This window comes from Mauremys reevesii, linkage group 14 (assembly GCF_016161935.1).
Source record: "Mauremys reevesii isolate NIE-2019 linkage group 14, ASM1616193v1, whole genome shotgun sequence".
Taxonomy (NCBI): domain Eukaryota; kingdom Metazoa; phylum Chordata; order Testudines; family Geoemydidae; genus Mauremys; species Mauremys reevesii.
Genome location: NC_052636.1, coordinates 8,537,721 through 8,555,684, shown reverse-complemented (window position 1 = coordinate 8,555,684; position 17,964 = coordinate 8,537,721). Strand labels below are relative to the sequence as shown.

Below are 17,964 nucleotides of genomic sequence, written 5' to 3'. Positions count from 1 at the left end.
CGCTATCCTCTTCTGTTTGCTTCTGAAAGTTGCCTTTCCCAGAGCTTTGCTGCCTTTGTGAATTGCAGAATTAGGATTACATTGGTGTGTATTTTCTCTGCATTACCTGATTATTACAAGTTTGAGTTTTGCTGATCTCTCTTCTGGAGGGGCACCAGACAGCTTCGGGCAACCTTAAATCCTGCTTTCATAAAGTTTTAATAGGTGAATTTCCTAGCTTTTTGCACAGAGCAATGTTGGCAGGAGGAGTTAGCAGGGCTATAGGCAGTTCTGGGTCTCACACAAGTTTGCAATCAGAGGCACAGGGAAGTGCAATGACTTACCCAGCAGGCCCGTGGCAGAGCCAGGAATAGTCTGGGTCCAGTGCTCTCTCCACCTAGGTGCTGCGTGATTCTGAAGTTTTGCTCCCCTCTCCTGTACTTTTTGTTACGGTGGAATGGGAATAATGGTCATGCTTTCAAGTGTCTCTCTCCTCCTCCTGACACCATTTGCAGCTCCGCCTCCCCTTCTTTCAAGTGTTTGCCCTGGGCAGTGGTAACAGAGCCAGCGAGAGAAATCTCTGACATGGTCTGTGCCCCAGCTGGGCCTTCTGCTCCTGGTCCAGCAGTGCCCTAGCTCTGCGCCTCCTCCCCTATACACTCTGGCCTGCCCCTGCACCCCGTACATGTGTAACATGTGCCTTGAAACTATTCCTAGTTTGGATTTGGGAAGATTAAATTTGTTACCTTCAGCTCCCCCACACTCCAGTTTCCCCCACACTCCCCATCACACTCCCCCACCTTCAGCTCCCCCACACTCCAGTTTCCCCCACACTCCCCATCACACTCCCCCACCTTCAGCTCCCCCACACTCCAGTTCCAGTTGTTTGGTGGTGTCCCGATGGTTTTCCACTGCTAGTTTGGGAGGGAGCAAGGCTGGACAGTTGAGTTTATAAAGTAGATGTTCAGTGTCAGCGCTTTGTTCCGTACATATGACCCATACGTTGATCTCTCTGTCACTGAGTCTTGACCAGTGATGAGCTTTCTGTAGACACCTCGCAGGACCATCCTCCAAGCGATGTGTTTGGTGTGGTGGGTTTGTCAGGTCTCAGGTGAGAGCTGCTGGCAAAGACCAAGTGACCCTTTGCCAAGGGATCTCTGTGTCACTGTCTGACCCCCCTAGGCCAGGGAGAGGACGACTTTCTGCCAATGGCCTTCAGGACGGGTGCTGAGTTCACTGCAGTGCTCCATGTCCCCTCGCCATTTCCCTTCTCGCTGTGCTGTCTGGGATGCTGCCCCGCTTCCTGCTCCCCAGGCCACCCCGTGTCTACTCCATGTGCCAGGCTGCTGGCAGCCCCCAGGGAGAGGCCATCCAGCCCCTCAAACTGGTGCCCAACTGCTGGGCCTCAGGCCTTCTGGGGTGCAGCTCTGAGAGTCCCATTGGCCCCTGCCCCAGGGGTGCTACGGGGGCACGTCCTTCTCGGGGCACCAGGTGAAACAGCAGAAGAGCCGACTGTCGGCAAACAAGGGTAAATAAAGGAATGAAAGAGAAACGGGGAAAGCCCTGTGGACAGCTCCCATCAGGATCTGGGCCCCTCTTACTTCTGAGAGCCCTGGGAGCGTCTCAGTCCCCTTCAGAGTTTAGTGGGTCCCCAGCGCAAGTTTTAACCTGCTCCCCCTTTGAGCTCCGGGATCCCCACCCGCCCTCAGTGAAGGCCAGAGCCCCGAATGCTGCCAGCCCTCTCCTTGGGGCTGGAAATGCTCCACAGACTGTTCCCTTCCCAGGGTGCCCCCCCCTCCCCAGAGTAGAGTAGGTCTCTCCTGTTAGCTCCTGCTCCAGTCCTGACAGGCCAGTCCAGACTAAAGCAGCAGTTTAACCCCTTCTATGCCAGCGTGGGGTTTATATAGCCCTTCACAGGCACCCAGGCCCAGGGAATGGCCCCCTATCAGCCCCATGCCTGAGGTGGTGGGGAGACCCACTGGCAGCATTGCCCTTGAGGGTGCTGCTCCCACTCCCTCCCCTCCCCCTTTACTGCCACCACAAGGCCTGTCACCGTCACTGCCTGAGGGGTGACCCCAGGAGGTGTTTTATTATCCCTTTCCCTGCCCCCTGGATCTGTTCTGCCCCCTCCGTCACTCACCTCTGTCTCAGGAGACAAGGTGGGTCATGGGGTGCGGGTGATGCTGTGCTGCAGATCCATCACTGGAGATGGGTGGCAGCCTGGACCCCCCCTTGAAGGTTGCCGGGATGCTGATGTGCCCTGGAGGAGAACGGGGGTTTGGTGGAGACCACAGACCCTTTGGCCCACACTGTGTCCCTGTGAAGCCTGCTCTGCAGTGCTGCCAATTGCTGCTGGTGCCGTTGTGCCCGTTAGTCTCTGTAGCGCTGTCCCCAGTGACTGGAGAGCACGAGCACCAGCCTCCGGCAGACTGGTGAGAAGCAGGGAACAAACCCCAAATTGGGTGTAAGGTCTGTATGGAGATTTCACCAACCTAGAATCCAGTGTAAACGCTTCAGGCTCTGTAACAGCATTAACATGGAATCACAGACAGTCCCCTTGGGTGATCCCATATATCTCACCACGCAGGTGAGCCGACCTCTGTGACAGATGGTCCCTTACTCCAGGGGTTCTCAGCCTTTTTCCTTCTGTGCCCCCCCCCCCCAACATGCTATAAAAACTCCACGGCCCACGTGGGCCACAATACCTGGTTTTCTGCATATAAAATCCAGGGCTGGTGTTAGGGGGCAGCAAGCAGGGCAACTGCCTGTGGCCCCATGCCACAGGGGCCCTCACAAAGCTACATTGCTCAGGCTTTGGCTTCAGCCCTGGTGGTGGGGTTCAGGGGCCTGGACTTCAGCCCCATGCGCTGGGACTTCACCTTTCTGCCCTGGGCCTCAGCGAGTCTAATGCTGGCCATGCTTGGCAGCCCCCTGAAAACTGCTCACGGCCCCCCAGGGGGCCCCAGACCCCTGGTTGAGAACCCCTCCCTTACCCCACGAGTCACAGCAATGTTCAGGTTACTGCCAGTCCCGAAGGACCAATCACTTCCTTAGGTCAGCTGAATCTTAGATCTCACAAGAAAGACAACACTTGTAGCCAGTCCTGTAATAACCTGCATTAAATTTTATTTAAAACCAGAGTTGTTTACAAAGTTAAGGCAGGTTAAAGCAGATGCAGACGAGTTACAGTCTTAAATTTCAAAAGGTAACAGAAGCTTCTATAATAAGCAAGTTCTACATAGCCTGGGTTAGTCCTAAAGAATAAGGAGCTGGGGATCTCTTGCTTATGCCTAGAAACTTTGCCCCCCAGAGTCCAAGCAGCATACAGATAATCAGTTCCTTCTGTATGGGGGTTTTTACCCCCTTCCTGCCATGTGCTCTGAGCTGCAAAGTCAGCTAATGGGAAGTGAAGAGCACAACAACAGTCTTTTGTCATCTTTCACATCGCATAATAGTCTATCTGGTGTTGATGAACCTTTACTGCCAGGCAGGGTGTAATGCATTCAGTTGCCAGTCAGCACTTCACCTAGGTAAAGTCTCTCTCCTGTCTGGTGATTTACAGAGGCTCACAATGCAGCTAGTCAGATATTAACCCTGGCAGCAAATCACACACATTTAGTAAAGTCTCAACCCATTGTTATAATTCTAATACCTCTTTTAACAATACTAACACAGGTGAGTCAGACTGATTCCAGCGATGCGTTTGTCCATGTTCAGTTAAGACTTGGGAGCTTTTGCAAGAGCTAACACCTCATCTGCCAGTGTCACAGGCAGGCTGGGCAGGGATGGTGTCTCTAGCCTCTGTTTGCCAGAAGCTGGGAATGGGCAACAGGGGATGGATCACTTGATGGTTACCTGTTCTGTTAGTTCCCTCTGAAGCACCTGGCACTGGCCACTGAGCTAGACGGACCATTGGTCTGATGCAGTGGGCCACTCTTATGTTCACAGTCTGTATGAGGAGTATCTACTCATTGGGACTCCCTGGGGAGCCACAGAAAGGAACAAGATGTGCTGAGGCAAGAAGGCCCCGTCTCAGAGCCCCCGGGGTCACGCTTCCAAAAGGCTAAAACTAGGCCCAGCCCATGAAAGGGGCACTGCCAGGAGAGACTGAATAAAGGCTGGAGCATCCAACAGCTTTGTAAACCTGAGAGAGCTGCCTTGGGGACAGTGACAGGGAGAATCCCCAGAGTGACTCCTTTAATTCTGCTCGTCTCTGGCCTTTGGTTCTTAGAATCATAGAACTGGAAGGGACCTTGAGAGGTCGTCTAGTAAGAACCTTTTGTGTACTTGCAAAGTGTGATCATGTCCCCTCTCAGTCTTCTTTTCTCCAGACTAAACAAACACAATTTTTTCAATCTTCCCTCATAGGTCTTGTTCTCTAGACCTTTAGTCATTTTTGTTGCTCTTCTCTGGACTTTCTCCAATTTGTCCACATCTTTCCTGAAATGTGGCCCCCAGAACTGGACACACTACTCCAGTTGAGGCCTAATCAGCGCGGAGTAGAGCAGAAGAATTACTTCTCGTGTCTTGCTTTTTTTGCAACAGTGTAATACTGTTGACTCATATTTAGCTTACGATGTACTGTGACCCCCAGATCCCTTTCCGCAGCTCTCCTTCCTAGGCAGTTATTTCCCATTTTGTATGTGTGCAACTGATTGTTCCTTCCTAAGTGAAGTACTTGGGATTTGTCCTTATTAAATTTCATCCTCTTTACTTCAGACCATTTCTCCAGTTTGTCCAGATCATTTTTAATTTTAATCCTATACTCCAAAGCACTTGCAACCCCTCCCAGCTTGGTATCGTCCACAAACATAAGTGTAACACAGAGACTCTGCTGCTGGGAGGGTTTCACCCTGTGTCAGAGGGTTACACCCTGGTGGGATGCGGCTAGGCCTGTACTGGAATACGGTCACTCTGTGCTCCACAGTGTAGCAGAACCTAGAATGTCCATTAGCAGGGGAAAATCCTGGGGGAATCAGCTTGTGGAATGGACAAAAACCCCACCTGAATTTTCTCACATTGCCCTTCTCTCCCTGGCAGGTTACAGAATAACGTCCACGTTTCGCTCAAGATCATCCCCTCCTCCCAGAGGGAAGGAAATGGCTGCAATGGAGCTGGCTCAGGTAAGGGATTATCAGACAGCTGGTCGTGGGTTCTGCTTGGAGGGAGAGGAGCAGTAAATGCATAGGAGGGTGGGAGCTGCTCGAGGTGGTGGGAGGCAGGAACTATCTAGGGTGGAGGAAGGGAGGGGACAGGATGTGACAAAGCTTCTGAGACTTGTGTAATGTAGGATGTGATGGGTTGTCACCCCCGGGGTGCACTGTGGGGGGCTTCTGGGAACTGCTGTGCCCTCTAACCCTGAAGCTGGGTTGACCCTTCTCACAGTGGTTGGCCGGAGATTCAGCCAGCCTCTCCAGTCCCTGTTATCACCCAACACGACAGCAGGTGGTACCATGCACCCAGCTAAGCTACCTGAGTGCTTTACCTAAGCCACTCAAGGACAGAGAAGACAACAGCCAATTTCCCAGCGGTAAGTGATAGCAAAGCGATCAAAGCAGATTACTTAGGCTTAGTTTGAGTTTTTGGTTATTTGCTAACATACTAGATGGATAGAATTTGAACTAGCAATTTCTCACCCTTACTGATGATAGAAGCAGTCCACCAAGTTTCCATATACAAGCTTGAAATCCCTTTACCCTGGGACCAACACTTCCCCCAGTTCAGTCTTTGTTCCTCAGGTGCTTCCTCAGGTGGAGAAAGTGAATAAGGAAAAGTTATTTACTTCTTCACGTAATATAAGAACTAGAGGCCACCAAATGAAATTAATGGGCGGCAGGTTTAAAACAAATAAAAGAAAGTTCTTCACACAGTGCACAGTCAACCTGTGGAACTCCTTGCCTGAGGAGATTCTGAAGGCTAGGACTATAACAGCATTTAAAAGAGAACTGGATAAATTCATGGAGGTTAAGTCCATTAATGGCTATTAGCCAGGATGGGTAAGGAATGGTGTCCCTAGCCTCTGTTCGTCAGAGGGTGGAGATGGATGGCAGGAGAGAGATCACTTGATCATTGCCTGTTAGGTTCACTCCCTCTGGGGCACCTGGCATTGGTCACTGTCAGTAGACAGAATACTGGGTTGGATGGACCTTTGGTCTGACCCAGTATGGCCATTCTTATTCATAGATCCATAGATTCTAGGACTGGCAGGGACCTCGAGAGGTCATCGAGTCCAGTCGCCTGCCTTCATGGCATAACCAAATACTGTCTAGAGCGTCCCTGATAGACATTTATGTAACCTGCTCTTAAATATCTCCAGAGATGGAGATTCCACAACCTCCCTAGGCAATTTATTCCAGTGTTTAATCACCCTGACAGTTAGGAACTTTTTCCTAATGTCCAACCTAAACCTCCCTTTGCTGCAGTTTAAGCCCATTGCTGCTGCTTCTATCCTTAGAGGCTAAGATAAACATGTTTTCTCCCTCCTCCTCATGGCACCCTTTTAGCTACCTGAAAAATTCTATCATGTCCCCTCTCAGTCTTCTCTTTCCAAACTAAACAAACCCAATTCTTTCAGCCTTCATAGGTCATGTTCTCTAGACCTTTAATCGTTCTTGGTGCTCTTCTCTGGACCCTCTCCAATTTCTCCACATCTTTCTTGAAATGCAGTGCCCAGAACTGGACACAATACTCCAGTCGAGGCCTAACCAGCACAGAGTAGAACGGAAGAATGACTTCTCGTGTCTTGCTCACAACATACCTGTTAATGCATCCCAGAATCATGTTTGCTTTTTTTGCAACAGCATCACACTGTTGACTCATACTTAGCTTGTGGTCCACTATAACCCCTAAATTTCCACTCTTGCATCCGACGAAGTGGGTATTCACCCACGAAAGCTCATGCTGCAAAACGTCTGTTAGTCTATAAGGTGCCACAGGATTCTTTGCTGCTTTTATATAACCCCTAGGTCCCTTTCTGCCGTACTCCTTCCTAGACCTTCTCTTTCCATTCTGCATGTGTGAAACTGATTGTTCCTTCCTAAGTGGAGCACTTTGTATTTGTCTTTATTAAACTTCATCCTATTTACCTCAGACCATTTCTCCAATTTCTCCAGATCATTTTGAATTATGACCCTGTCCTCCAAACCAGTTGCAATCCCTCCCAGTTTGGTATCATCTGCAGACTTAATAAGCGTACTTTCTATGCCAATATCAAAATGGTTGATGAAGATATTGAACAGAGCCGGTCCCAAAACAGACCCCTGCGGAACCCCACTTGTTATATCTTTCCAGCAGGATTGGGAACCATTAATAACTACTCTCTGAGTACGGTTATCCAGCCAGTTATGCACCCACCTTATAGTAGCCCCACCTAAGTTGTATTTGCCTAGTTTATTGATAAGAATATCATGCACGACTGTATCAAATGCTTTACTAAAGTCTAGGTATACCACATCCACCGCTTCTCCCTTATCCACAAGGCTTGTTATCCTATCAAAGAAAGCTCTCAGATTGGTTTGACATGTTTTGTTCTTCAGATACAGAATCAATATCCATAACTTCAGATAACAAAGATGATCCATGCACACAAATAGGATAATCATATTCGGCCAATCACAACTTTTCCAATGACACTGCACATGACGCATCTTGCACAAAATGCCTAATAATTATGGCCTAATCATTTTATACTCCTACCACTATGCTGAATGTGGGGTGTAGTGTCAGATAGGGCCTAATTTCAAGGCACAGGAGTTGGGAATGAAACTTCCCCTCTTTGTGGAACAGGAAATAACCCCCCAGCCAGGGCTGGGACAACTTCCCAGACTCCCAGAGCTGGAGCCAGAATCCACTGACACTTCATTAGTTACCACCACCCCCAATCTTTGTGGCAACTGTAAACTTTATCACTGATGATTTTATGTTCTCTTCCAGGTCATTAATAAGTATGTTAAATAGCACAGAGCCAAGAACCAGTCCTTGTGGGAAGTCCTAGAAAGAAATCCACTCGACCATAGTTCCCCATTTACAATCCCAGTTTTTAATCTATTTAATATATGCCCTGTGTATTTTGTATCTTTCTAGTTTTCTAGTCAAAATATTGTGCTGGACCAAGTCATATGCCTTACAGAAGTCTAGGTATATTACATCAATACTATTAGTTGCAACCAAACTTTTGATCTCATCCAGTAAGGATATCCAGTTGGTTTGACAATCTATTGTGTCTAAACCTTTGTTAATGGGTACTAATTATATTACCCTCCTTTAATTCGTTATTAATGAACTCCAGTATCAGCTGCTCCATTCTCTTGCCCAGTATCGATTTTAGACTAACACTCTTGTAATTAGCTGGGTCATCTCTTTTACACTTTTTAAATATTGGCACAGCATTAGCTTTATTCCAGTCTTATGGAATTTCCTCAGTGTTCTAAGTCCTAATGAAAATCAACACTAACAGTCCTCCACGCTTCTCCACCGGGTCTCTCAAAACTCTTGTTATCTGGACCTGCTGATTTAAACACATCTAACTGTAATACCTGCTGTTTAACATACTCATGAGTTGTTGTTGGAATGGAAAGTGTCGTCGTCAACATCTTATGATATGAGTTACATCATTTGTTTTTCTCCAAATCCAGGAGAGAAATATTTCTTTAACACTTTTACCTCTTCTGCATTATTTTTGATAATTCTGCCATTTCTATCTAGTAATTTACCACTACCGTTGTTAGGATTAATTTTGTACTTAATATACTTTTAAAAACTTCCTTCTTAATTTTCATTGATCATTGATTTCTGATAGCTTCCCTTACCAATTTTCTACAATTCTGACCTCCTAACTTATAGTCTTTACTATTGACTTCCCCTTTCTTCCATATATTTTATTTGGAGAGTGTTGGGATTCCTATCAGGGAGCCACCAGCAGGGTCCAGAGACAGCCCCATCTCCTGTATCAAGCTCTGGCTAGTGGGTATGTGATAAATATGAAGACTCTGCCTCCGTGTGTCAGCTGGGAGACACAAAGGTTCTCTCTTTCTACCCAATGATGCCTCCTGGCTGCTCTAAGCAAGATGGGGTGGGACTCTGTTAACATGTGCCTCCATTTACCTGGTGCTGCTGTTCTGTGAATAGTGGGGCAGCAGGTACTCAGTGTTGGATTCTTGCTCTTTCAGGGGCCGGTGACCTTCGAGGAGGTGGCTGTGTATTTCACCAGGAAGAGGGAGCTCTGCTGGACCCCACTCAGAGAGCCCTCTACAGGGATGTCATTCAGCAGAACTATGAGAATGTGACCTCGCTGGGTAAGGAGTCCTGTCCCCTGAGTTATTAAAAGCTGTGGGGTCTCTCAAGAACCTGAGTAGGAGTAATTTTATACCTTTATTTGTCATACAAGTTTCCTTACCCCCACTGTTTTTGCCTCATCTCCCACCTACTAGTATAATTTTTGGACATGTGCTTTTTTTGGTGCTGTCAGTCATTTTAAAACTGCATTGAATGTATCCTTATTGGCTACATTAATAACTACATTAATCACTGTAGCTTTCATGCCTTTTCCTCATTGTAAGAGGAAAATATACTGCCTGTAGAATTCTAAATTGAGTAAATAGGAGTGTGAGTCATGCATGGCTTGTGTGACAGTCAGATGATAGCTCGGTGGTTTGAGCATTGGCCTGCTAAACCCAAGTTTGTGAGTTCAATCCTTGAGGAGGCCACTTAGGGATCTTGGGCAAAAATTGGTCCTGCTAGTGAAGGCAGGGGGCTGGACTCGATGACCTTTCAAGGAAGGTTAAAAATGTCTCTGTGGGCTTAGCCTGGCAGGAGGAGCCAGGTCTACACTGTAATAACATGCTTGATCTCTTTCCCAGGATGGCAGAATCTAGGATGCCTGTCTGCAGGGAAAGGGCCTGGGAGAATCATCCTGTGAAATTAACTAAAGTCTGTTCTGAAACCCCCACAACTGCCCTTCTCCCCCAGACAGGTTGTAAAATGACGTCCATGTTTCGCTCCAGCTCATCCCATCCTCCCATGGGAGAGGGAAGAGAAATGGGTGCAGAGGAACCTGTTCAGGTAGGGATTATCGGGAGGTTGCTGGTGGGTTCCTGCAGGGGGGAGAGGGACAGCAAATACACCAGAGATGGGAAGATTTGCACAGTCGAGGTTGGAGGTGGGCAGGAAATGCACAGGGTGGGGAAGGGAGGAGGACAGCTTGAGATAAACCTGCTGGGTGTTGTTTAATAAGTGGCCTAGATTCTAGGAACAGACCCATGAGATTAGGTGGTGGAAATACCCTAATTTGTGAAACCGAAAATAGCCCACCTACAAGGAGCTAGTCTAACTGACCAGACTCCTAGTGCTGGAGCCTGACCTGACTGACCAGCGGCTGCTGTGAGATATGAAGTGGGCACCCATCAGTGAGGTTTAGGGGAGCTGCCCCCTTCATATCCAGCTCCTGACAATGAGGAGGTTATTGGGCTTCCTACCAGGGAGCTCTCCCTGCGCCCTGCTAGGGGCTCCATCTCCTGTATCAGTCGGTGGCTAGTAAGTGTGTGATGGATCTGCTGAGAGAGACAAGGGGCTCTCTCTTAGTCCCCTTAACCTGGTGTTTCCAGGATGCTCTTTGCAGGGTGGGGGTGGGACTCTGTTGACTGCGATCCACCCAGAGCTTCCATTTGATTGGCTCCTTTCCCCCACGAATAGTGGGGCAGCAGGTACTGAGTGTTGGATTCTTGCTCTTTCAGGGGCCGGTGACCTTCGAGGAGGTGGCTGTGCATTTCACCAGGGAAGAGTGGGCTCTGCTGGACCCCGCTCAGAGAGCCCTATACTGGGATGTCATGCAGGAGAACTATGAAAATGTGACCTCGCTGGGTAAGGATTCCCGTCCTCTTGGTACTTGGAATAGGAAATGAAGAGATAAGGTTCATGCCAGCCCCACAATGCCACCTCTACTCTGTCCTGTTGCAGCATCACCCCAATATGCCAGTGACACACACACACTACCAGAGACCCTCCCCTGCTGCAGAACACTTTGGGAACAGAGCACAGGAGCCGCATCGCAGTGTCAAATAGCTCCTGTTTGCTCAAGTAAACTTCTTTGAGATGGGGCGACCACATCTGCACGGAGTATTTGAGATGTGGGCGTCCCATGGATTTGTGTAGAGGCAATATGATATTTTATGTCTTATTATCTATCTATTTCTTAATGATTCCCAACATTCTGTTCGCTTTTTTCACTGCTGCTGCACACTGAGTGGATGTTTTCAGAGAACTATCCACAGTGACTCCAAGATCTCTCTCTTGAGTGGTAACAGCTAATTTAGATCCCATCATTTTGTATGTATAGCTGGGATTATGTTTTCCAATGGGCTGCACTATGTGCTATCCTGTCATCTAGTACTGCTGAGATCCTGCATTCAGTGATATCCCTGCCCTTCCTGTTCCCTTTCTCCACTGAACCCCACCAGCCCATGCTTCCTGTTCCCAGCTTCCCCAGGACTCTCTCACTGTCCCTGAACCTCTCTGTCAGCAAGAAGCAGTGCCAGGGAGACTTGCCCTCTCTCTGGAGTCTTTGATTTCTGGGACATGGATTTACTTTCTCTGTGTTTTAGGAACTCTTTGAAATTGAGTGTCTGTGATATTAACCACAGTGCAACCTGGACTGTTGAACAGCTGTGTGACTCAGTTCTCCAAGCTGGGGTGCCTTTTACACTGCTTTACTGTGAGAACAGCCATTCTTGGGCAGGTAATGCACAGTCTCCAGCATGTAACTCGCTCCCAGCTACACAGTATTGAGTGCTGCTAGTCAGTGACTCACAAGTTACAGTGCAGCACAGGAGAACCCCAGAAAATTCTCTGCTCCCAGACTTCTCCCAGAAATGTGCATCTTTCCCTGTCCAGCACACTCCTGAACAACGCAAGCTCATATGAAGTCTGTAATTTCATCAGTGGAAAATGACATGTGCCAGCCTTGTTATCCCAGATGGAGTTTCCAATACACTTTAATACAAACACACTGGTTAGATAAAGAATAAAACAAGATAGTTAACAATCAAAAAAAATATTTTAAGATACAGATAATGAGGCATAAAGCTCAGAATTGTTTACGAAAGAAATGCAAAGATAAAACACAAACTAATGTCTAAGTTAACCAGCTGAAACAAGGCAAATGTTTCTCTCGCCATGTGCTGAGACAGGCTGGTTTTCCTTTCAGCCAGGACTTGGCCTAACCCACCCGTGCCGCCCACGTTCAGCTCTTCAGGAGTTGTCATGAGCAGAGGGAAAGGGGAGAGAGAGAGTCTGAAGCATTTTCCTCACCTCTTTTTATAATTCAGTCTTTTGTACTAGAAACAACTTCAGTTCTCAGCTGAGTCATGGTGCCAGGCTGTCTGTCGGAGATACGAGAATTGTGAGGGAAAATCTACAGAAAGAGCTTTGGAGCTTTGGTCAAGCTAGTAGGCCTGAAGTATTAGCTGAGCTTGCTTCTCTGTGTAAAGGGCATAGAAAGGCAAAGTGGAATGGAAAATCCCCAAAATTGGGGAAAAAGTAAAAGCAGGGGCTGGACTTGATGACCTTTCAAGGTCCTTCCAGTTCTAGGAGATTGGTATATCTCCAATTATTTATTTTAATTTAAATCCCCAAATTGGGAACCAATGGCTTTGTGTGCGTAAGGGGCCTAAGTAGGTGAAGTGGAAAGTCCCCAAACACACTGATTTGCAGTAACCGAGCTTGTGAAACATAACCACAGTGGAAGTGTTAGAAAAGTCAAACCACGAACTAGACTAGGAATAACAATAACAGGAAAGGCTGAATATGGAAAACTGATTGTTCAGCTTGCTTTTGACCTGCATCATATTTTGCAATATATTCCAAATAAGGAAATTAACGTGCAACGTATGTGCCATTGATTGTGGTTTTAAGCTTTAAAAGGCTTGTGTGGTTTTTAGCTCAGGGGGACAGTATTCCAATAGCTGTCGCCCCTGCGCACTTTTAACCAAGAAAGAGCCTCAGGCTGAGCTGATTCAAACTCAATCATGTGGTCGTTTTCATAACAACTTCTAGAGGTCCCTGTGATGGAATGTAAATGTCTTCACACCTTCCCGCTGCAGGAGAATGGCTGTTTGACCAGCTGTTTGCCTTGCTGTCTCTGAGGAACTGCTCTGTGGGTGTTCCCCAGAATTGTAACTTTTTCTGTAATCTCATACTGTAAAATCGCATAACTTTACATACAGTGTTACTACACATTTTAACAGGAGGATAATATTCAGTAGATTATGCGTTTTCAAATGATACCTCACAAGCCATACTGCGTACAAAATGGATCATAATTTTCTAGAAGAGTGAACACAGGGGTGTAGACTGACACAGTGTCTATGTGTGTGTTCCCAGTAGATATGTGGGTATTTCAATCCCTATAAGCACAGTGTTCGGCATCTTCAAGGACCTGGGGAACTAGTCCTGGGAATTCACTGGTTTACCAAGTGTGACACTGTATGGGATTGAGAGACACTTTGGTATTAATAATAAAATAATATAATCTTATCAAATTGCAATGAATCATGCTAGATATGCCATGTAAGGTGTCAGGGGAAATGTTACGATTTTCCAAGTATGATCATTTAGTTTCTATGTTTGTATCACCTTTGTATTGTGAGTTATAGATATGTAGGGTATATCTGTATTTCCAGACTTGTGCAGTGTTTCTGGGTGACACCCCCAGACATATTGGCATCAACACTGCCTAGCCTGTTTGATGGCCCATTGAGGGTCATCATCTGTACAATGAGCCCATGGAAAGGACCAAGGGGATACACCTATTGAGTCAGCAAGACATGCCGGGGTATGCCTGTGTAATGAGAACTCCAAGGCTTTTCCATGCCATGTGCTGTGAAGCTTGTGTTTGGGACACAGGAAGTACAGGCCACATGGCAAAAGGAATGTAAAGGGCAGCTGCATCATCCCCATTTTGTCTTCAATCCCCTTTCCTGCCTCTGGAGCAACTTTTCTACAAACTGAACCCTGGAACAAAGGACTGAATGACCCATCCAAGCTGTGGATGTGTTCCAGACGGACTTTCAAGCCAGCAACTCACCAATACTGCTAAGAACCTGATATATCCATTTTGGAATGTGTCTGACTGCTTTTCCATTTAACTTCTTTCTGTCTTTCTTTCGTTTAAACCTTTAGTTTAGATGCTAAGGATTGGCTGGCAGTGTGGTATTTTGGGTAAGATCCAAACCTATACTGACCTAGTAACGTGGCTGACCTTTGGGGTCAGAAGATCATTTTGTTTATGTGAGCAGAGTTTTGAAATAACCTCTCACTGTACTGGACCTAAGTGCTGATTAGGAGTCAGAGAACTGGGATGCAATCAAGGGGGCTGTGTGATTTCTTTTTTCAGCTTCTTGATAACCCATGTGGGTGATCCCTTTTTCAGCCTGCCCTGATCTTGGCATTCTCAGTGCGAACTGCCTCTGGCCCACCAGGTCACACTAAGCACTGACGTTAAATTAATAGAATGTTTTTTTATGACAAAGTCTTATGAAATCAACTGAACTCCTTTGTTTTCTTTCATCTGAGCAGGGTTTCCTGTTACCCAGCCTGATGTGATCTCCCAGCTGGAACAAGGGGAAGAGCCATGGGTCCCAGACCTCCGGGGTTCAGAGGAAAGAGAGATCCTGAGATCTCCCTGCACAGGTGAGGAAACATTAAACCAACTCAGAATCTGTAAGTGCCTGAAGGAAACATCTGGGATGCCCAACAAAGCCCTTGGGAGGTCTCTCAGTTCATTATTGTCCCTAACAGGGGTCGTATCCTCAGGGTAAATATAGTTCATGGCTTCCTATAGACCCTAGCAGACACCAGGCAGTAGCTTCCTCCCTTCCCCCTGCGTATTTGGATGGGATGTGAAGGCTGAATTCATTCCCCTCCTCTCTCCTATTTGGGGGAAGAGTTTGGGGGAGTTCAGCTCCTGATTTTTATTTGACCTGTCTTCAGCACTTGTTTTGGTTTGGTCTTCCCCTTTCCATCCCTGTTTGAGGTTTCTGTCTCTATCACAGCAGGTGATGCAATGGCATGTGAGAAAGAGGAGCAGAATTCTCAGCCTGAAGATGTCGAGCCAGTGGGTAAAAACAGAGCATTATCGCAAAGATCGAAAAGGAATGTGTCCAGAAGTCCTGAGCAGGGAAACTCCTGGGAGATTCAGCACAGACCAGAAAGAGATCAAGGAAACCAGCCAGGGAAGAAAGTGGATAAATTTATTTCCTGTTGGGGAACTCAGAAGGTCCTCATGGAAACCACAACACAACAGGAAATCTTTAGGCGAAAGAGAAAAAGTACATGCACTGAGTGTGGGAAAATTTTCACTCACAGATCAGACCTTTCTAGACATCAGAGAATCCACACAGGGGAAAGACCCTATGAATGCCGTGAGTGCGGGAAAACCTTCAATCGCAGTTCGCACCTTATTAGGCATCAAAAAATCCACAGAGGAGAGAGGCCCTATGAATGCCGTGAGTGTGGAAAATGCTTCACTAGCAGCTCAGACCTTTCTCAACATCAGAGAATCCACACAGGGGAGAGGCCTTATGAATGCCGTGAGTGTGGGAAAATTTTCACTTACAGATCAGACCTTTCTAGACATCAGAGAATCCACACAGGGGACAGGCCCTATGAATGCACTGAGTGTGGGAAAACCTTCAATCGCAGTTCGCACCTTATTAGGCATCAAACAATCCACAGAGGAGAGAGGCCCTATGAATGCCGTGAGTGTGGAAAATGCTTCACTAGCAGCTCAGACCTTTCTCAACATCAGAGAATCCACACAGGGGAGAGGCCCTATGAATGCCGTGAGTGTGGGAAAAGCTTCACTTACAGATCAGACCTTTCTAGACATCAGAGAATGCACACAGGGGAGAGGCCCTATGAATGCCGTGAGTGTGGGAAAATTTTCACTTACAGATCAGACCTTTCTAGACATCAGAGGATCCACACGGGGGAAAGACCCTATGAATGCCGTGAGTGTGGGAAAACCTTCAATCGCAGCTCGCACCTTATTAGTCATCAAACAACCCACACAGGGGACAGGCCCTATGTATGCAGTGAGTGTGGGAAAACGTTCACTCAAAGATCAGCCCTTCCTGCTCATCAGAGAATCCACACAGGGGACAGGCCCTATGAATGCAGTGAGTGCGGGAAAACCTTCAATCACTGCTCAAACCTTATTACCCATCAGAGAATCCACACAGGGGACAGGCCCTATGAATGCAGTTTGTGTGGGAAAACCTTCAATCGCAGCTCAACCCTTGTTAGCCATCAGAGAATCTGCAAGGGAGATAAACATTGTAAAAATCTCTAGGGCTATCAAGACTTTCTTTCTTTAATACTTTTCCTGATTCCCACATATTAACTTTTAAAGCTCTTTGAACTGTTTACACCACCGTTATCCCTCAGCTTGTCCAGATGACTGGCCCATTTTTGCCTTTTGCAGTTTGCCCTCTTTTGAGATGGACCTATTTGTCCTTTCTATTGTCCCACAAGTAATTGGAGTGTGCCCTTCCTATGAGGAACCAGGGAGCATCACGTTTATACCATTCCTCCTATTGCAAAGTTATTGTTAGAGTCACCAGTGATACAGATTGTATCCTTGCCAGTTGTTCTCACGTTGCTCTGGGTTGTGCTGAAGAGCAGTTACATTGGGAATTTTTCAAATTATATGTAAATGAAGAGGAGCAGGGGCAGGAAAAAAGTATAATTACAGCTTCTGTGACACTGGAAGGAGATGAGGTGACTCAGAAATTCCCTCCTTCCCCTTCACTGCAGAACTCTTACCTTTTGCCTAAGCCAGGCAGAGTTTATCTTCATCACATTCTATCCATCCACTTCATAAGTGTCATGGGATGAAGCATTCTCCGTTGTCTGTGCTTGCAGATGATGTTTTGACTTCTTTAATCCTATATCAGAGTCGCTATGACTGGAGATGAAAGTGTCAAAGACCTGGAAGGGGAATTCAAATGGATTCCAAATACAGTGTGATAATTTAGAGTTTAAATTCCAGGTTCCATCTATTGTAAAGCCACTTCTGGCAAGAGGGCTGTTTTTCCCTCATTATGAGCATGCTAGGATACTAAAACATTTGTAAATAACATAACTGACTATTGAGACAGGGATGAGGGAAGCAGGTTTGAATGGATCAGAGGACAATGTGGTGGGAAAATCTCTTGTCCCGATTCTGAATAATCAGATGTAACCTGCTCTGGAATTTCACTTGACACTTTCTTTGTCATGTATTGTCTCTCTGTGATGTGGGTTTCTATCTTTCCTGAAGGCTGTTTGGTCACCCAATTGGATATTAGTTCAGTTTGATAGGCTGTAGCTCAGATTTATTGAAGAATTTAAGACAATGACCCTTTGCTAAAGGCCTCATTTATGATTTCAGCTTTGCTTTTTCCCCATCCCTCCATGATGACATGGAGAAAGTTGAAGTGCAGTTCTATCAACAGGAGAGAACTCTCTAATTTACTGGACAGGCTAACAAAGAAACAGCAGTGATTTAAAATCTCCACTCAGAAATGGTGAACAACAGCAGAACCCCAACTAACTGAAGGAAGTGCATCTGATCACAGTGTATTTCAGTTGTTTAAGGCAATATTGTCTCCAATGATTTGGGAAGAGAATTGCATGGTAAGTGGTTTTGAACTAGGCAAAATGCCCGTGTGTCTGGTTCCCAGACCATTTGTAACCCAGGCCCTACAGAAGATCTCTCCTAGCTAATCCTATGCTATGGGAAATGCAGCCCTTCATGACACAGATGTTGAGGAAATAGAAGTGGAGTTTTTGGTTGAATTTATCCTTTTGTAGGTGCTAAAGATGTGTATAAAATGAAACCAGTGTTGAAAATGTAATATCTTCAGCAAAATAGCCATGTTTGAATAGAATCTCCAGCTCTGGTAACTAACGAAGATTCTGATCAAGGCCTGTATCCAGTCCCTTCCCTGGACC

The 17,964-nt window shown here is 46.6% G+C and overlaps 1 protein-coding gene across 1 annotated transcript in view; it reads left to right on the top strand.

Moving 5' to 3' along the window:
• The window catches only part of LOC120381690 (zinc finger protein 420-like), a gene marked incomplete at both ends in the record, with an annotated part of 35,096 nt that extends 18,847 nt beyond the window's left edge, over positions 1-16,249 (top strand). Inside the window, one exon of the mRNA XM_039499813.1 lies at positions 15,436-16,249. Within this exon, the coding sequence (XP_039355747.1) occupies positions 15,436-16,249 (814 nt within the window). The remainder of the gene's footprint in view (positions 1-15,435) is intronic.
• Between the last annotated feature and the right edge of the window lie 1,715 nt (positions 16,250-17,964).